A 16,683-nucleotide genomic window follows, 5' to 3' on the forward strand; every position below is an offset into this window, starting at 1 on the left:
GCTTGACCTAGGGATAGGAGAGTGAGGAAGCAGTCATTGGCCAGTCCTGTGGTATAAAATTGGGGGAGCATCATCAAGGTGTGCATGTTCTGGTTTTTGAGTTTGTCCATGGGTATCATTTTCATTTTCCCCTTTCATTTGGAAAGGCTCTATGCTTGAACACCTTGGAATCCACGAAGGCTGAGCAAGACAAATTAGGACATAATTACAGAACCAGAGTTGCTCTATCTACTACCTCTGCTAATGCCCTTCCAAGCCACCTTCTCTCTTTTGTCTTTTTGTTCACTAGCCCCAGTTTGACCCATGGTCCTCAACAGCAGCATCCTAGGGCCCTATTGACCTGAAAGTAGTGGGCAATAGCATAGAAGTGAGAATGAAGTTGAGACCAGAGCTACCTTTGTACTGTCAGCTCATATACTCACTCACGGTGAGGCTCACCGTGGACAGACGTCCTTTCTGCATCAACACCCATCAGAATGTCCCTCAGCACAGGTGTTTATTGGTGAAAGGGCAGTGACATGCAAACACAACTCAATAAAACTGTAACTAATTAAAGTTCATTTTGTTTGATTTGCTTCCTGTTCTAGGTTTCTGTTTCAAGAGAAATGTTTTCAAATAAACAAAAATCATAACCATCTCAACAATGATAAATTAACATAGAAACAGTGTTATTAATTTATCTGATAATTTGATAAATAATAATTATTATTAAATAATACATAAATACATGCTACACTAAAATAATACATGCTAGACTTCAATTAAGAGATTATGAAATTTGAGTGCAGAAACAAAAGTTTATTTTGGACAGAAGGCTACTATGTGCCTTCTATTAAAAGTGTTATTTGCTTGTATTTTGTTTTTGTTGAAACATAAACTAACACAATGCTCATTACATGGCAGGTAATTGTAAAAATGTCAGAAATAGAAAAAAATTGCAAATAAATGTAGAGAAGGATGTGTTTTGTATCAGATGTATAATTATGAGCTGTACTTTCTCAGTGTTGTCTCAACATTACATAACAGAATATATTTCATCAGTCTATGTACATATACATGCAGCATTCTTCATGGTTTTAAATTACTCATTGTTAGATGGACTTATACATAACACAAACCTAATTTTTATTTAACATAAATGTTTAAAACTGACAATAATGCTATTTTTGGATCATTAAAGAGAAATTATTTTTTAAGTAAAGTAGTTATATTATTTTGCAGGAAATGAGAAAGGAGGACCAAAATCTACTAAAAACCCTCCAAATAGTCCTTTCTGGAAGTCTTCTCCTTAGGTATTCCCAAACAATTTCCAATTGCACTAATTAAATGCCATCTGTATGCCAATGATTCTGAGTTTATTCAGAGCTCTCCCTTGCATTCCAAACAAATGCATGCACTGCCTTCTGGAAGCCTTCATGTGGATGCTTAATAAACATCTCAACATGTACTCCTGCACCCCAAGCACCTTCCTCAGTTAGCAGCCTTTCAAATCTTCCAGTTCCTCATGTCCAAGCCCTTGGAGTTATCCCCTAAATCTCTTTTAATACACCTCAGCAAAACACATCCCCCACTACTGCCATGATACTGTCACCATCATGCCTCCCTGTTCTATCTTTTCTCACCTGATCTCCTGCTTCAACCCTTGCCTCCGGTTAGCTTCAAATTGACTCAAGGTCAAACGCAAACTTGTCAGGATGCTGCATAAGATGTGCACTGCTCCAGCCCATCAGTTCTGTCCTGTTTGCTCTGGTCTTCTGTCTACCTGCACGATTACTCACTGTCTGGTACCATGGACTGCTACCATGTTTTGGCACACACCAGCCTCGGTTCTTTGAACCTGTTGACTTCCTCTCCAAATACCCTAGACTGTTTACTCTTTGCCTTCATTCTTCTCAAATGCTACTCTTATCATGCTATATAAATGACAATGCTCCTGCAGTGAGGCTCTCTAAAGCTTCTAACAGGCTTTATCATTGTCTGACATATTAAGCATTTTCTGGTTGATTTTATTTCTCTTGTTCTACTCAAGCCAAAGCTCCATTAAGCAGAAATGTCATTTGTTTTGCTCAGTGGTATATTCCCACATGAGAAGAGTGCCTGGCTCACAGCAGGCATAGAAGATATTTTTATTGTCTGTTAACTGTATATCTACTATAGATAACAGTATAAGCTAAAGCTATGTAAAATACATTTGGAGATACTGAGTCATATAATTTTGAACCCTGCCTGAAAATGTTTCTGCAGCTATTTTTTCAAAGAAATATCAATAAGGGTGAAAAAGATAGCATCTAATGAGAGTGGGATGGAAATGGCACTGAGAAGGCCTGAGCTGTTCTTTAGAAGGGGACTCTGAAGCCAGACCAAAGATGGTATCCTCTGTATTAATGAGTTCTAATTGACTAGCTTGGCCCCTAAACTTCCCCTCCACTGACAAGATGGGCAGCATTAAGTGAATCCATTTTATGAGAGCTTCAGCCACCAGATGCCATTTCCCACAATGATGGGCCCTTTTATGCCTCCCCAGGTGGGGCATGAGCACCGTGTGCGAGGTATGTGTGGAGCAAGGTAATTTCAGGTAACACCGTATTCCCTTTATATCTGGTGTTGATCAGTAGGCTTTGACTACTTGAGAAATTCAGAACTAGTGGAGTAGGTTGGAGTACAGAGATACTGAGATAATTAAATATCTTAAACATGGCCCCTAAGAGGAAAGATGTAATAACATGCTTCATTTGGTTTTATAAAGAGAAAACTGAGTGGTGACCTGATCTTGTCCTCAACCATATAAAAGGATACTTTTAAAAAGTGGCAGTCACCTATTTTTAATCACATTTAAAGAAAGAGTGAGAAAAAGAATAGTTCAAACTACCACGTGAGGGACACAGTTTTCAAAAAGGAAGTCAAGAACCTCATTGAGGAACAAACTCTACACCCCAGTATTAAAGGCTAATTATTAGCATTTCAGTCTTTGGAGATTTTTTTTTGTCCTTTGGCAATACTGGCATTTAAACTCAGGGCCTTGTGCTTGCTAGTCAGGTGTTCTACCACTTGCACTGCATTCCTAGCCCTTTTTGCTTTAGTTGTTTTTTACATAGGGTCTCATGTTTTCTGTCTGGGTCGACCTGGATCATAATTCTCCTACTTATACCTCCTGTGTGTACCACCATATCCAGTTTTCTCATTGAGATGGGGTCTCACTAACTTAGAGATGTTTAAATGTAGGATTGTTTGGATTATTTTTCCAAGGCAGGATCAACAACAGTTCCTACTGTTTTTGGCCCTCTGATGTCCCCAGTTATAGCAACAAGTAGTATTCCCTGCATTCATTTCTCTGGAAAACCATATGTTCTCTGCCTATGGCTTTTAAAGCAAAAATATGAGGTTGTTTTTAGCATGATATAATTATACTAAGAGGTAGAATATTATAATTGAAACCTGAAAGATGACTCTTACAGCCATTAATTAAAACCATTAATATCACTTGACAATTTTGAAAGTCATCCCATTTAATAATAATATAGGAGATTAATCTTATTGTTTTTTTGTGTTTTTTGTTTGCTTGCTTTTCTGGTTCTAGCAATACTAATTTATGGGAGAATGGTTTCATTTTTTTTCCTAATAGCAATGTCTTAGAGAAATTCCTTTAGATATCAACCAAAATAATAATGAAAACTGATTCAAATATGTTAAATAAGAAATCAAGAATGCAACACAAATACAATGATAAAAAGTTTCTGCTGATAGTCATAGTTTATTATCTATCCACTTTCTTAAAATTATCATAAAAATAAATGTTTTCCATTTGAAGGCTCACAGCGTTTTCCCTGGCAGACTATTTATATTCTCTCTCTCTCTCTCTCTCTCTCTCTCTCTTTCAGTGTGTCTTTCTCTCTCTCTCATCTTTTTCTTTTTTTAATGCAGTGCCCCATCTCCTAAGACCTGTGGGGAGGTAAATCTGAGACAATCTAAGACATAGTAAGTCAGTGAAGCTGCTTAAACCGCGACGGGTAATACACTTATCAAAGGCAATGTTATGGGCATTATAGAGAGAGGGGCAAGATGGAAGAAAGGTGGCTTGCATCCACATATTCCCTGCTCATGAGTGTTATGGAGAAATTACCTCAGTTTTGCTCCAAGATATAAGTTACATATTTGCTTTTGAAACCGGTAAACGCCAGTAACCTGAGAGATTTTTTAGTAAGAATGCTGCCTTTTAAACTCTCACTCCTCTGGAATCATAGAGGTCTGGGGGAATTAATTCTAGTCTTTTAATATGGATTCTAATTCTGATAATGAGAAAAATCAGCCAATTATATTTTTTACAAATACATTTTACCTATAAATTTTAGAATCCCTAAATGTTCAGGGAGTGGACTTGTTCCACATTTGTCCTTTTTTGCTATTTTATTAATTTATTCTTTTTTTTTTTTTTTTTTTTTTTTTTTTTTTTTTGGTTTAAAGATGTGACTTTTCTTTTTTTTTTTTTTTCATTTTTCTTTTATTATTCATATGTGCATACAAGGCTTGGTTCATTTCTCCCCCCTGCCCCCACCCCCTCCCTTACCACCCACTCCACCCCCTCCCGCTCCCCCCCTCAATACCCAGCAGAAACTATTTTGCCCTTATCTCTAATTTTGTTGTAGAGAGAGTATAAGCAATAATAGGAAGGAACAAGGGGTTTTGCTGGTTGAGATAAGGATAGCTATACAGGGCATTGACTCACATTGATTTCCTGTGTGTGGGTGTTACCTTCTAGGTTAATTCTTTTTGATCTAACCTTTTCTCTAGTTCCTGGTCCCCTTTTCCTATTGGCCTCAGTTGCTTTAAGGTATCTGCTTTAGTTTCTCTGCGTTAAGGGCAACATTATAATTAAATTTATTGCTTTAACTGATACATAAAAATTGTACATATTAAGGGGACAATTGTGATGTTTCAATTAATGTTCATATTTTGTAATTCTGAAATCATTTTACACATCTATTTCTGAAATATTTATCTTTTTTTATGGTAAACACATTCAAAATTCTATCTTCTAAGCATTTGAGATATATACTATGAAATTATTACCTTAGTCACCCTACCATCCTAAGTTCTGGTGGTACACCAGAACTTACTGCTACCTAAGTATTACTTACAACCCACTGACTAGTTTCTGCATCTTTTCCTCCCTCTTCTCTCCCTAGCTTCTGATAATCACCACTTTAGTCCCAACTTCTATAAGATCAACATATGAGTAAGATCTTATAGTACTGTTTTTCTGTGCCCGGCTTATTTCACTTCACATAATAACTTTGACCTTTCTAAACCTTAATTTTCTCAAATAGAGTGGAAAATTGGAGAATGTCTGTAAATTCATTTCAGAATATGAATGATGTTCCTCAAATGGAAAATATTATCAACTGGAATAATAAAAGTCTATAGGATTTAGCACTGATGCAGCTATTTTAAGCTAGAACAATTAACACATCTGTGTGGGCACACAAACATACATAGGGCATGTGCTCACTCTTGCTCTCAAGAGAACAGCAGAACAGTTAGATTTATCTATATACTACACAATCTGTCAATCATGGCTCCCTTCCAGTGAGAAGACCGTTAGATGATTCTGTTAGAAATGGAGCCTTCCTGACTCCTACATAGTACATTCTACCACAGCAGCATTGCAATATTATAAAGAGGTGAATGCATGTGTGCTTGTTTGTGTGGGTTCCAGAATGTACAGAGGATTCAGTTAGATCTGATCTAGCTTTATATTATCAGTATTATTGATAGTTAACATCATGATCAGTGATAACATGTGGAGAACCTAGCATGTACCAGTTGCTTTTCTAAGTCAAGAGAAGCATCAACTCATTTAAGCTTCATAAGAACCTTGAGTCAGGTACTATCCTATTCTTGTTAAAAAAAATCACTCTTTGAGAAATAAAGTAAGGGTAGCATTCAAACTTCAACTGAATGACTCCAAAACTGACTCTTATTCTCCTGGGCAATAGTTCCCCTAATGCAGATGTGACTGATATGTTTAAGGGAAGATTATAGCTCAAACTCATGGATTACTTTAAAGATTAGAGACTCTATTTGAAGAGTATGTCCATTTGTACTGGGATTACAGTTCTCAATTTAAAGTTATACTCTTTTTTTTTTCTCCAGAGAAGGCAACTAAAATCCAGAAAAATTAATTGAACTCATATACACATACATATATCAAACTCACTTGTTTTGAGTTTTAATTGATTTTTAATATATCTCAAATGTTTGAATTTTATTTGAAATTATTTAAAAAATCTATTTTAAATTATGAAAAGTTAAAGTATTTTTTCAACAATTAAATAAAAAAACTGAAGTTATATATTATTTAATATCATTATTCAAAACAGCTAATGAATTCTATTTTGCAGATAAGTGAAGAAAGCTAAAGATAAGGTAATCAGTCTGCCAAGGATGATCTAGTAGTGAATAGGAAAACTGAAATTTGAACCCAAACAGCATTCTAAAGCTAGAGCCGAGTTTGTAAGCACCTCTCGGCAGTGCATGAGTGAGAGGAAGGACGGGAGAAGAACACATGAATATATATTACACACCTGCATGCATGTGTACATACTATATACACACATACCTTCGTTTATACCCGTGTAGGTAAATATTAAATATTCATTATGCTGGTAATGTTTCTAGCCAGCACCACTCTCTGCATGTAACTTATCTAATTGCTCCTTTAGTATTAATTAGTATATATTACTATAATTATTAGTAGGACAGATTATTAATTATGTGAAACTTTATGATGACTGCAGCTATTCAAAGAGAAGAAAAACTGGCAGTCAGTGCAGGCAGAAACTTTGATGGAAGACTCCAGAATCAGATATTTTAGAAGATTACCTCTAAAACAAATCTGTAAGGTTTGGACTACTAGCACTTTTCACTAAACTTTGGAAAATGATTCAAACTTGTTGCCTCTTCTCCTCCTCCCATTCACTTGCTCCTCTCTCTAAAGTGGCCAATTCTGTCTGCCTCATACTTGAAACCTTCCCATGGGTCATCCAGCACTGTCTTCCCTGGAATTTCTCAGCAAGATCCGCAACTCCTTTAGGCATGTGAATGCTTGCTATTGCAAGTTCCTGACAATGAGACAGTTTCCTCCCAAGAAAAAACTCTTCCCATCCCACCTTCTTCAAAAATTATTATTGCTTCCTCTTCTTTTTGCTTTACCTCTTTACCTCTGTAGCACTTCATAATGTTTTTTATTATTTTATTTGTCTCCCCTCCAAACAGAAGCCTGAACATGTAGATACCCATCACAGCTCCTGTTGTAAGTGCATGAGAAATGCCTTATAGATAACAGCAGCAAATAACAATATTCAGAGATGCTGAAATTATATTTGCACAATTGATCAGAGAGCCCTTTATCTGCAAAAGCTTCCACGTTTGAGTAATGTCATAGAAGATGCTACCTCGAGTTTGAAAAGAGTAATGAAGTTAAGTTTCTCCAAGAACATAGAAAAAGCATATGTGAAGGTCATTTTACGATTCTATTACAACATTCGGTTTATGAGAAGGAAAGGACAGCAAACTGTCTGGCTAGTAATGACATTGATCAACATTTTATAATACAAGGGAAGTTAAGGCCAGTGCAATATGCCTTAAAATCAGCAGTTTCTGAAAACTCTGCAATTGTTGCAATTTTTGTGCCAATGTTATTAATTTTAAAAGTTAATGTAGTTACTGAAATATCTGCAGTACACATAGAAGATACAGTGTCTTGTCACTACACTATATTCAAGTTCAAAATTTGTAACATGACCAGCAACCTCATCTCCAGCCCCTTCTTGGCTTTTATTAGCTTCCCTCCCCTTGAATTTCTGAATGCACCACTCGCATTTGCTTAGGGCGCCTGCTCCTCCCATCCCCTCTCTGGAAAGAACATTCTTGCTTCCCATGTTAACATTAATCATCTATTTATTTTTGAGCCACTTTTAAAAATTTACTTCCTAAAGAACATTTTTTCTGACTTCCCAATATACATTGATGTATGAACACATTCTTGACTTGTATATTGGCATTTATAATAATTTGTACAGTATATTTATGGTACAGTTACTTATTTAATAGCTGTTACTGACACCCTAGGCACTAGAAGTTCCAAATTATTGAAAAGCATTTTATAACCTATTTATATTTGTATTGTATTCATAAAATGTTGTATTTTCATTTTTCTCCTATTAGGCTAAGTAGGAAAATCATGAATAAAAAGAGCAATCTTTGTCTTGTTAGTTTTCTGAGTATCTACTGGCAGCAAGTGTCCAAGCTAATTCTGTAATACTAGAAGTGACTGCCTTTTATTTGCTGGGTTTTATCACTTGTAAGAATCTGGTCGGAAAAAAAGACAATAATTATTTTAAAATTTCTGTCAACACAGACAATTGTGTGTAATATCCCCTCTGCTTATGACAGCGCATTTGTATGCATACTTCCATTAAAGGAAATAATGAAAGACAACAATTCTGAATCTTTTCACAACTTTTAGCACACTGTATACATATATATACATATATATGTATTTCAAAGGCTATATCTGACATTGGTTACCATTTTTCATAAACTCTTGGCTGTATATCTTCAGACTTTAACATCTCTGAAATTAGAAAACACATTGGAATTGAAGCACATTGAAATAAAACTTAGTTGAAGACCAAGAAATTGCCGGTGTCAACGTCTATTTGATTCAGTGAAATACAATTACATAAGCAAGAAAAATGTGTTTTTTATAGAAAAATGCAACATAATTCCCGTTGATAAATTAGACACATTTTCTTTTTCATTTTCCGTGGTTTTATGATTCTTAAGGGGTTTAAGAAATCAACTTAGTGAAAACCTTGCATACCTGTAAAACCCTTAAAAATTTGCTGACAAGATCAGAAGCATTATTTAATTTTGACATCCTGACAGCTCTGTAAGGAAAAGTGGAAATTGTGTGTCATCCCTTCTGACAGTCATAAACTGAGTTTTGTGTATTAAATGCTTTAGAAGTCACACTGCTGGTAAGAACTGAAGTCAAAAGCCCTTTCTTTTATTTTGTGGACATGCTTCATGGTATCACAGACAAATAACACTGGGAGTTTGAGGCCTGGAGATTTGGCTCTTGTAACCATTTCTAATGATAACTGGGTGATAACATCAAGTGCTGTCTTTTGACTGTGGAATCTTCATCTTGCATTAGTCTACACTGATGCAAGGTATGTCCATGTCAGCAGTATGAATTGATGTATGCCAGCCTACGTAACTCCAGGTTTTCATCAGGACAGTGATCTGCTGGACCGGCGGAAACATTGCTTCACTGTGCAATCCGAGTCTGGGGAGGACCTCTATTTCTCCGTGGAGTTAGAGTGTGATCTTGCCCAGTGGGAAAGAGCTTTCCAAATGGCCACCTTTCTAGAAGTGGAGCGGATACAGGTGAGAGTGTGGGACGTAGGACCATGAACCTCAGGGATGCATGACTACTCCACCAAAGCTTAATATAAACTCAAAGTAGTGGTAAAACAGAGTCCTATGAATATTGACCTCCACCTTAAATGCATTCAATAATTGGCCATTATTACTAAATGAATAATAAGGCAGCTCTTAATAAGATTTTAATTTTTCCACTATTTTATTTTTCTAAAGTATTTCCTAAATTCCTCAAAACCATATTTCTAATTTTAGTTAGACACTGCTCTAATTTGAATCTTAAATAGAAGAGCCACACTCCTTCCACAGTAATCTTGTACTGTCTCTTCCCTCTTCCCATTTCTGAACGCAAGTTGGTTTTCTTAGGACAGCTAACATTGTCTCAGATTGGAGTGACATGTTTGTCATTCTCCACATTAAGCTTCAGGTTGCTTGATACCATTTTAATCATTACCAACTGAAGTCTCATGCATTTTGTACATCACATATACCTAACTGATATTTACTGAATTGCATTTCTTCAGTAGGAAGTCCTAGATTAAACTTCACAGAAAACTTGTCTCCTCCAATTCATGAGACTGTGGAATGAAGGGACTTTCCATGTTGGTTCTGTGGCTGACCTCTAACAGACCTGTAGCAAAGTACAAGGTCATGAGGTCCTTGTCCTTTGCAAATGGACTCATAGAGCACAACCCAAGCCACATGCAGACATATAACTTTGAAGACAAGTATGATGATAATATAGAGTTACTATACCACAATGTTTACCTCTGATAGGAGATCTGTATGCATATTTTCCCAACATGTTAAACTGGTCTCTTTTTTTCTGATTGCAAGCTTTTGAAATTAACATTTCAAGTTTCACCAGTATGACATTACAATTAGGGAAAGAGACCAGAGAAATCTCAAATTTCAGTTGTTTCATCACTCACTTCACATTTTCTTTTCTTTAAATATGTAAATAGATAAATTCATCTTAATAGCACTTCTTTTATTATAAGCCTGCTGTTCACTTTTCTGCATTAATTCTCAATGCAGAATTTCAATGTCATATTTTTTTCTTATTTTCCTAATTTTATATTATTTTCAATCAGCATACATTTAAGAGTACCAGGGGATTCAATTGTAATAATTCCATAGATGTATGCAGTGTACTTTGAACAAGTTCACCCCCTCCATTACATTCCCATATTTCCTTCTCCTTCCCACCTCCTTTCCAAACAGTGCTGAGTGGGTTTCATTATGTTGTCTTCATACATACTTGCAGAGCATACTTTGATCTCCTTTAACTCAAAGTATACTTTCTTTCCACCACCCTATGCTCATCGACACCCCCACTATAAAACCCCCTTTTTTGATGATGCAGGGAAAAAGGAACCCTCATACACTGTTTGTGGGAATATATCTAATGTCACTACATACTGAAAATCAGTATGGAGGTTCCTCAAAAAACTAGAAAAATCAGTTGACATTTTCTAATGATGCTGCTTTTCATTTTGTATATCTAAAAAAAGTCACAAAGTAGCTGAAAATAGTTTTCATAATTTCACTACGTAGAATCTTGATTCAGTAAACTAAGTACATTAATATCAAAACTGGAAAATGAAAAACATCTAGAATATTGTTTTATTCTAAGTGGTAATGTCTAAACCAATTTTGCAAGACTAGAGATTGAACTCAGGGCCTCATGAGCAGCTGTACCTCTTAAAGCTATGCCACAGCAATTTGTTTTTTGTATTTTTTTGTTGTTGTTTCTGTATCCCCTGTCCTGCCCATATCAAAAGTAAAAAACAGGGCCAGGTATGGTGGCTCATGCTTGGGAAAACCCCCAAACCCTACCTATCTGAAAAACAACTAAAGCAAAAAAAGAGGGGGGAGTGGCTTAAATGGTAGTGCCTACCTGGCAAGTGCAAAGGCCCTGAGTTGAAAAGTTCAGTACCACAAAAAGAGAAAAAAAGTGAAGAGCAAATATTTGATGTCTTATTTAGCTTTTCAGTTTTTCTATGAATTTTATCGTTTCTCTTTGTTTCCTTGTTTACTATATCACAAATTTGCAATCATCAGCTGAATATTTTGATAGTGTTATTTTCAATATGTAAAAATGTGAATAAACTTATAGGAAGAATCATGTTTTTCTTTATATTTTTAGTATTTCACTTTCAGTAAAGTTGGTGAAAAAGTAAAATAAAGAAGGGACAAGTTCCCTACTATAAAATAGAGTAGTAATAAATTGATTACTAGTATTAATGATTCATAAATTTTTTGAAATTGGTTTTAATTAATAGGATAATAATTGGATTTCATTATAGGACTTATAAATAGATATACAGCTACCAATCTGTTTCTGTAAAAGTTTTCATATTGTTTTGATCTCTGATGTACCTAGTATTGATATGAATAAGTACATATGTATTAGCTAGGAACATCAGGGAAAGTATACATTTCTCAGACATCCCACATCAGCATTCAAATTAACTCTTTAAAACTAGGAAGCAGAGTAGATATTGGGAGAAGAGGAGGACACTTGAAATAAATAAAATCTTGCATTCCTGTAGTGTGAAAGTAGAGCTATGAGGCCTAATTCATTTAATGTATTTTTAGTGCCTTTATAATTTTCTAGTAGGAAATAGATAATATTGGTAAAGGTCATTTTTTATAACTGTGCACTACTTCAATATGAACTAATATCTCTTTTAAAACAAGACTTTTAAATAAAAAGTTTATCACTTTTGAAAGGGCATTTTAGAAATTTTATACTATATATATGCTTTATCCTTAAATGTTGTATAATAAATAATTCTGCAAAAATCTTTAAAAGTGCTTTTTAACTTCTCTTGAGGATAATTTTATTTATCATTTTTATTCCCTATAATTATACTTTCATTATATAAATGCAAAAATGAAGCAATAAACAAATATTTCGGTGTTGAAGAATATTATGTACACTGATAGATGTTTATTAACATTCTAAGTTTTAGAATTAAATTTCAGTGTGTCTCAATTTTTGCTTATTTGTTTGCATTTAATGATTATTGAGACAATGCAATTTAATTTGTAATGCTAAATTTAATGAGAAAATTTTAATGCACTATAGCAAATAGATTTCACCTACAGTTTTCTATTTTAAATGACAGTACTTGAAAATAGCAAACAATTAAGCCTAAATTTAGAAGCAATGATATATCCTTGAACATTACTTAAAGCAGATAGTCGTTTTAGTAAGTACAAATGAGAGGATGCAAGCATAAGAGATGCCCACGTACTAAGCAAATATAATTACACCCCAAATGGACTTCTGAGACCCATTAATTCTGTACTCTAATCTACTTACTTGAAATTTTAATTTCAAATGGATAATTTGGCATACTTACGATTTTCTATGCAAATTAGACTTTAAACACATAAATGTAGCTTTTTGGTAAAGGCAATTTGATATGTTTAGTCATGATTATAGTCACTACTTTATTCATTTGATATGTTTATATTGATACTGTTATAAAATAGTATGTAAGAATTGGTATTGAAAATTTGCTGGAGATATGCAGCTCTCTCATCTCATGTGAATTATAAATATACTTCATTATTTGAATATCTGATTTTAATTTGAAATTTAAATAAAAATAAAATTGAAACTGGGCACCAGTGGTTCACACCTGTGACACTGTCTACTTGGCAGGCTGAGATCAGGGTGATTGAGGTTTGAGCCAACCCCCAGCAAGTAGTTCACGAGACCATCATCTCCACATTTACAAGAGCAAAATGGACTGTAAGTGTGGCTCAAGTGGTAGAGTGACTCTTTTCAAGTGGGGAGCTCTGAGTTCAATTCACTGTCTCACCAAAAAAAAGAAAAACCAGTAATAATATTGAAAGTAAGTTGACTTATGGATACAAAATACATGTCTATAAAGCCTAAGACAGTTCTTAGATAATATTTATCTTTTCTTTTAATGTTTCAGTACTCATATTTTTTCATCTTGCCAAAATATTTATATAAGTAAAATTGCAATGTAACCTGATATCAATGTGAAAACATGTTGTTAATTCATTTATTTATTTTGCATTGAGTGCTGGGGATCAGTCCCCAGGCTTTGTGCATGCTAGACAAGCTCTTCACCACTGAGCTACACCCCAAGTCATACTGTTGACTTAAAGAATCTGTAGTTAAAACAAATGTAGGCCAGTGGTACATGTCTTTGGGTAATATCTTGTTCTGTATGGAAGAATATTGAAACTCCTAAGGTGAAGATCTACCTACGTTTTTGCCTTGGTAACTGAATCTGTGTATTTGTGTGTCTAAGAGTGGGATGCTGTCTTCAAAGAAAAAAAAATACTGTAATTCCAGCTACTCAAGAGGCAGAAAAGAGGATGTCAGTTCTAGGCCAGCATAGGCAAAAAAAAAGTTAGGGATATCCTGTCTCAAAAACAAGCCTGGCACGGTGGCACATATCTGTTATTCCACTTACTCTGGAGGCAGAGGAAGGAGGACTGCAGTTTCAGGCCAGCCAGGGCAAAAGTGGGGAGTCTTTTCTATAAAATAAACTAGAAGCAAAAGGACTGGGGCTTGGCTCAAGTGGTAGAGTGCTTGCCTAATAAGAATGCAGGAGTTCAATCCCTAGTACCACAAAAAAGAAAAAATCAAAACCATATATATCAAAGACAATTTTGCATGATATGAAGATGTGGTGAGGATTGGAAAATTGAGCCTGCATACTCCTGGAGAAATCAAAGAAATCTTCTCAGCTTCTTTTTTGTTAAATCAGTGCTGACAATTGTTGATTTTAAGTATTGTATTCATGTTTAGGACATGTCACTTAGGCCTTGATATTGACATTTCATCAGTAATATGAAAACTAATCGTATTCTCCATTCTTCCAAGTGCAAGACATATGCGTGTGTGCTGGAAAGCCACCTCATGGGCCTCACGATTGACTTCAGCACAGGATTTATCTGCTTTGATGCTGCGACAAAGGTAATGTGTTCAGTGCTGAGAGTGTGTTACTGACATTCTCATTGGAGAATAAGCAAAAATTTAATTGGTTATCATGTGTCAAATTTTAAGTTCTTCATTTTTGTTCATAGAAGATAAAATTATACTTTAATCTGTTTACAGAAGTTTGAATTTTTAAGAAAACACATGTAGTATGAAGAAACATTCTACTAAAGAAAATCTGTATCCATATATTAATACAAATATAGATATCAGTTGGTAGGTAGATAGATATTCTTTTGTTCTCTTTTTTTAAAGATAAGGACTCATACTTGGGAAAATATCTTTTTTCCTCAAAAACTAATTTTTAAAAGTGTTCCTTCATGAATATTCTGTAACAACATCTACAATATGAAGCTGAGGAAAAACATTTTCGTATTTATCACTGATACGTTAGAATTATGGAGGGAATGGTGGAATTTTGAGTTTTGGAGTTTTCAATCAGGGAGGGTATCTGTTATAAACACTTAACTTCATCAGGGGTTTGTGAAATCTGATAAGTTTCCCATTTTATGAAGTATGCAACTCTGGGAAGGATGCACAGTGAATGAAAAAGAACACTTCCTCAACTTGTCTTATTTTAAAAAAATAAGCAACTTTGGGATCTATGGAGTGACACAGGACAAAGCCAAAACATTACCCATCATTATTATTTAATTGGAAGTGGTCTTACATCCTTTGTCCTACTTCCACTTCCCCACCCCCGTGCTAATCTCAATCTCATTCCAGTGGCTGCTGCAAATTCTGACTCAGGCTCTGATTCCCAGGGAAGATGTCTTTTTCCTCTCACCAGGACATATGCTATTCCCTAGATCCACTCTACTTTCTCCTGTATCTGGCCTATGCTAATTTTAACAATTATTTAGTAATCTGTGACTAAGAAACATATATCTTATCTGGCTGGTGCAGGATTTTTGAAAGCAAATGCCAACAGAATAAGGGAGTGACACAAATGGGTGAGGAGGGTGGAGTGTATGTAGGAGACAGTGGGGAACACTTTGATCTTGGTAACCATGGGAGTCTAACTGGGATCCAGCTGGTCTTAGGCAGGTAGGATGCCATCTGGTGTCAGAGAACTTATAATGTTTCTTGATCATGCAAAATTTCACATCATCTAAGAATGGCCAAGGTTTCTTTTTATTTAACATTGCAAAATGAAGTAGCACCTTGATGCAGGTCAGATTCGGGCAACCAGTGAGTGTTTGCTTGACACTGAAAGAATACTGCTATGCACAAGGAATTTCAGACGCAGTGGCTTTTTTCATGATTCTCAGTGAGACTGCTGTCAAATCAGGACAAGTCCATGAATGTTAAATTAGCCTAATAAATTAGCTAATTTAATGATTATTAAATAAATTTCTTGAATAACATTAGAAATAAACTGATTATAAAAAAAATAAAATACAATTTTAAGAAGGAAATATTATTGCCAGAATTGCCATCAAATTACCACATAAATGTGAAAGAATCTCACATGGGAAAAAAAAAAGTTGTTTGGACCTATTTCTGAGTATCTGAATGTCTTTTGAACTTATTTTTAAGGCTATAATGCAAATCCACTTCCCCTGTGTCTTTGTATAATAGGGAGAAAACCACGGTACCAACACCCAACCAACAAACCTATCTACTTGTGTCCACAGTATCCTGGGAACAAGTGATTAGAAAGGAGAATCAAAGCAAATTGTTCTGATTCTTCTAGGGGAAGCTCTTGAGCAGGAAACAGGAATGTGGGTATTTTAAGCCTGTCACGCAGAAATTGCCCAAAGCTAGCACCCTATCACTGGAAGTATAGGCTTTTGAGGCAACCTGGGAAATGGGAAAAGGACAAAAAATCTATAAGCATTGTAATGAAGATGGCCATAGCATTGTCACCCAGATGGTGACATGTGATGAGGGAAAGTGAGGGCCAGTAAGAATTACCTCAGGACAGCAGCCATAAGCAGAGCTAAGCAAACTGCTGAGCAGACCTTTACATGAAGCTTGCCCCACTGTGTGGATTGAGCCCAGAAGTTATTTTTTAAATAAAAAACATGGTAAACATTGCAAATAAATTTAAATAATATCTAACTGTTTTATATACTTGATATTCATGTGGAAAACCTTCTTAAGAACGTAAGTCTAGCAGATATTTTGTTTTAATATTTGGATTCAGGAGGGTCATCACAGCAACACTTTTCACAACCTTCAGCTGATCATGTTATATCCTGCTTTTCATCTGAGCTGATCCTACAATTCTTGAGGTTACTGAGAAA

General features: G+C 35.2%; 1 protein-coding gene across 9 annotated transcripts in view; it reads left to right on the forward strand.

Moving 5' to 3' along the window:
* Positions 1-16,683, forward strand: part of Sntg1 (syntrophin gamma 1) — an 825,003-nt gene that overhangs the window by 748,162 nt on the left and 60,158 nt on the right. For 8 of the 9 annotated variants that reach the window (XM_074068516.1, XM_074068515.1, XM_074068513.1 and 5 more), the window contains 2 exons: positions 9,298-9,450; positions 14,321-14,413. The exons of the other annotated variant lie outside the window; for it this stretch is intronic. In XM_074068516.1, coding sequence (XP_073924617.1) covers positions 9,298-9,450; positions 14,321-14,413 — 246 coding nt within the window. The remainder of the gene's footprint in view (positions 1-9,297; positions 9,451-14,320; positions 14,414-16,683) is intronic. 9 annotated transcript variants of the gene reach the window in all.

This window comes from Castor canadensis, chromosome 3, assembly GCF_047511655.1.
Source record: "Castor canadensis chromosome 3, mCasCan1.hap1v2, whole genome shotgun sequence".
NCBI classification, from domain to species: Eukaryota; Metazoa; Chordata; class Mammalia; order Rodentia; family Castoridae; genus Castor; species Castor canadensis.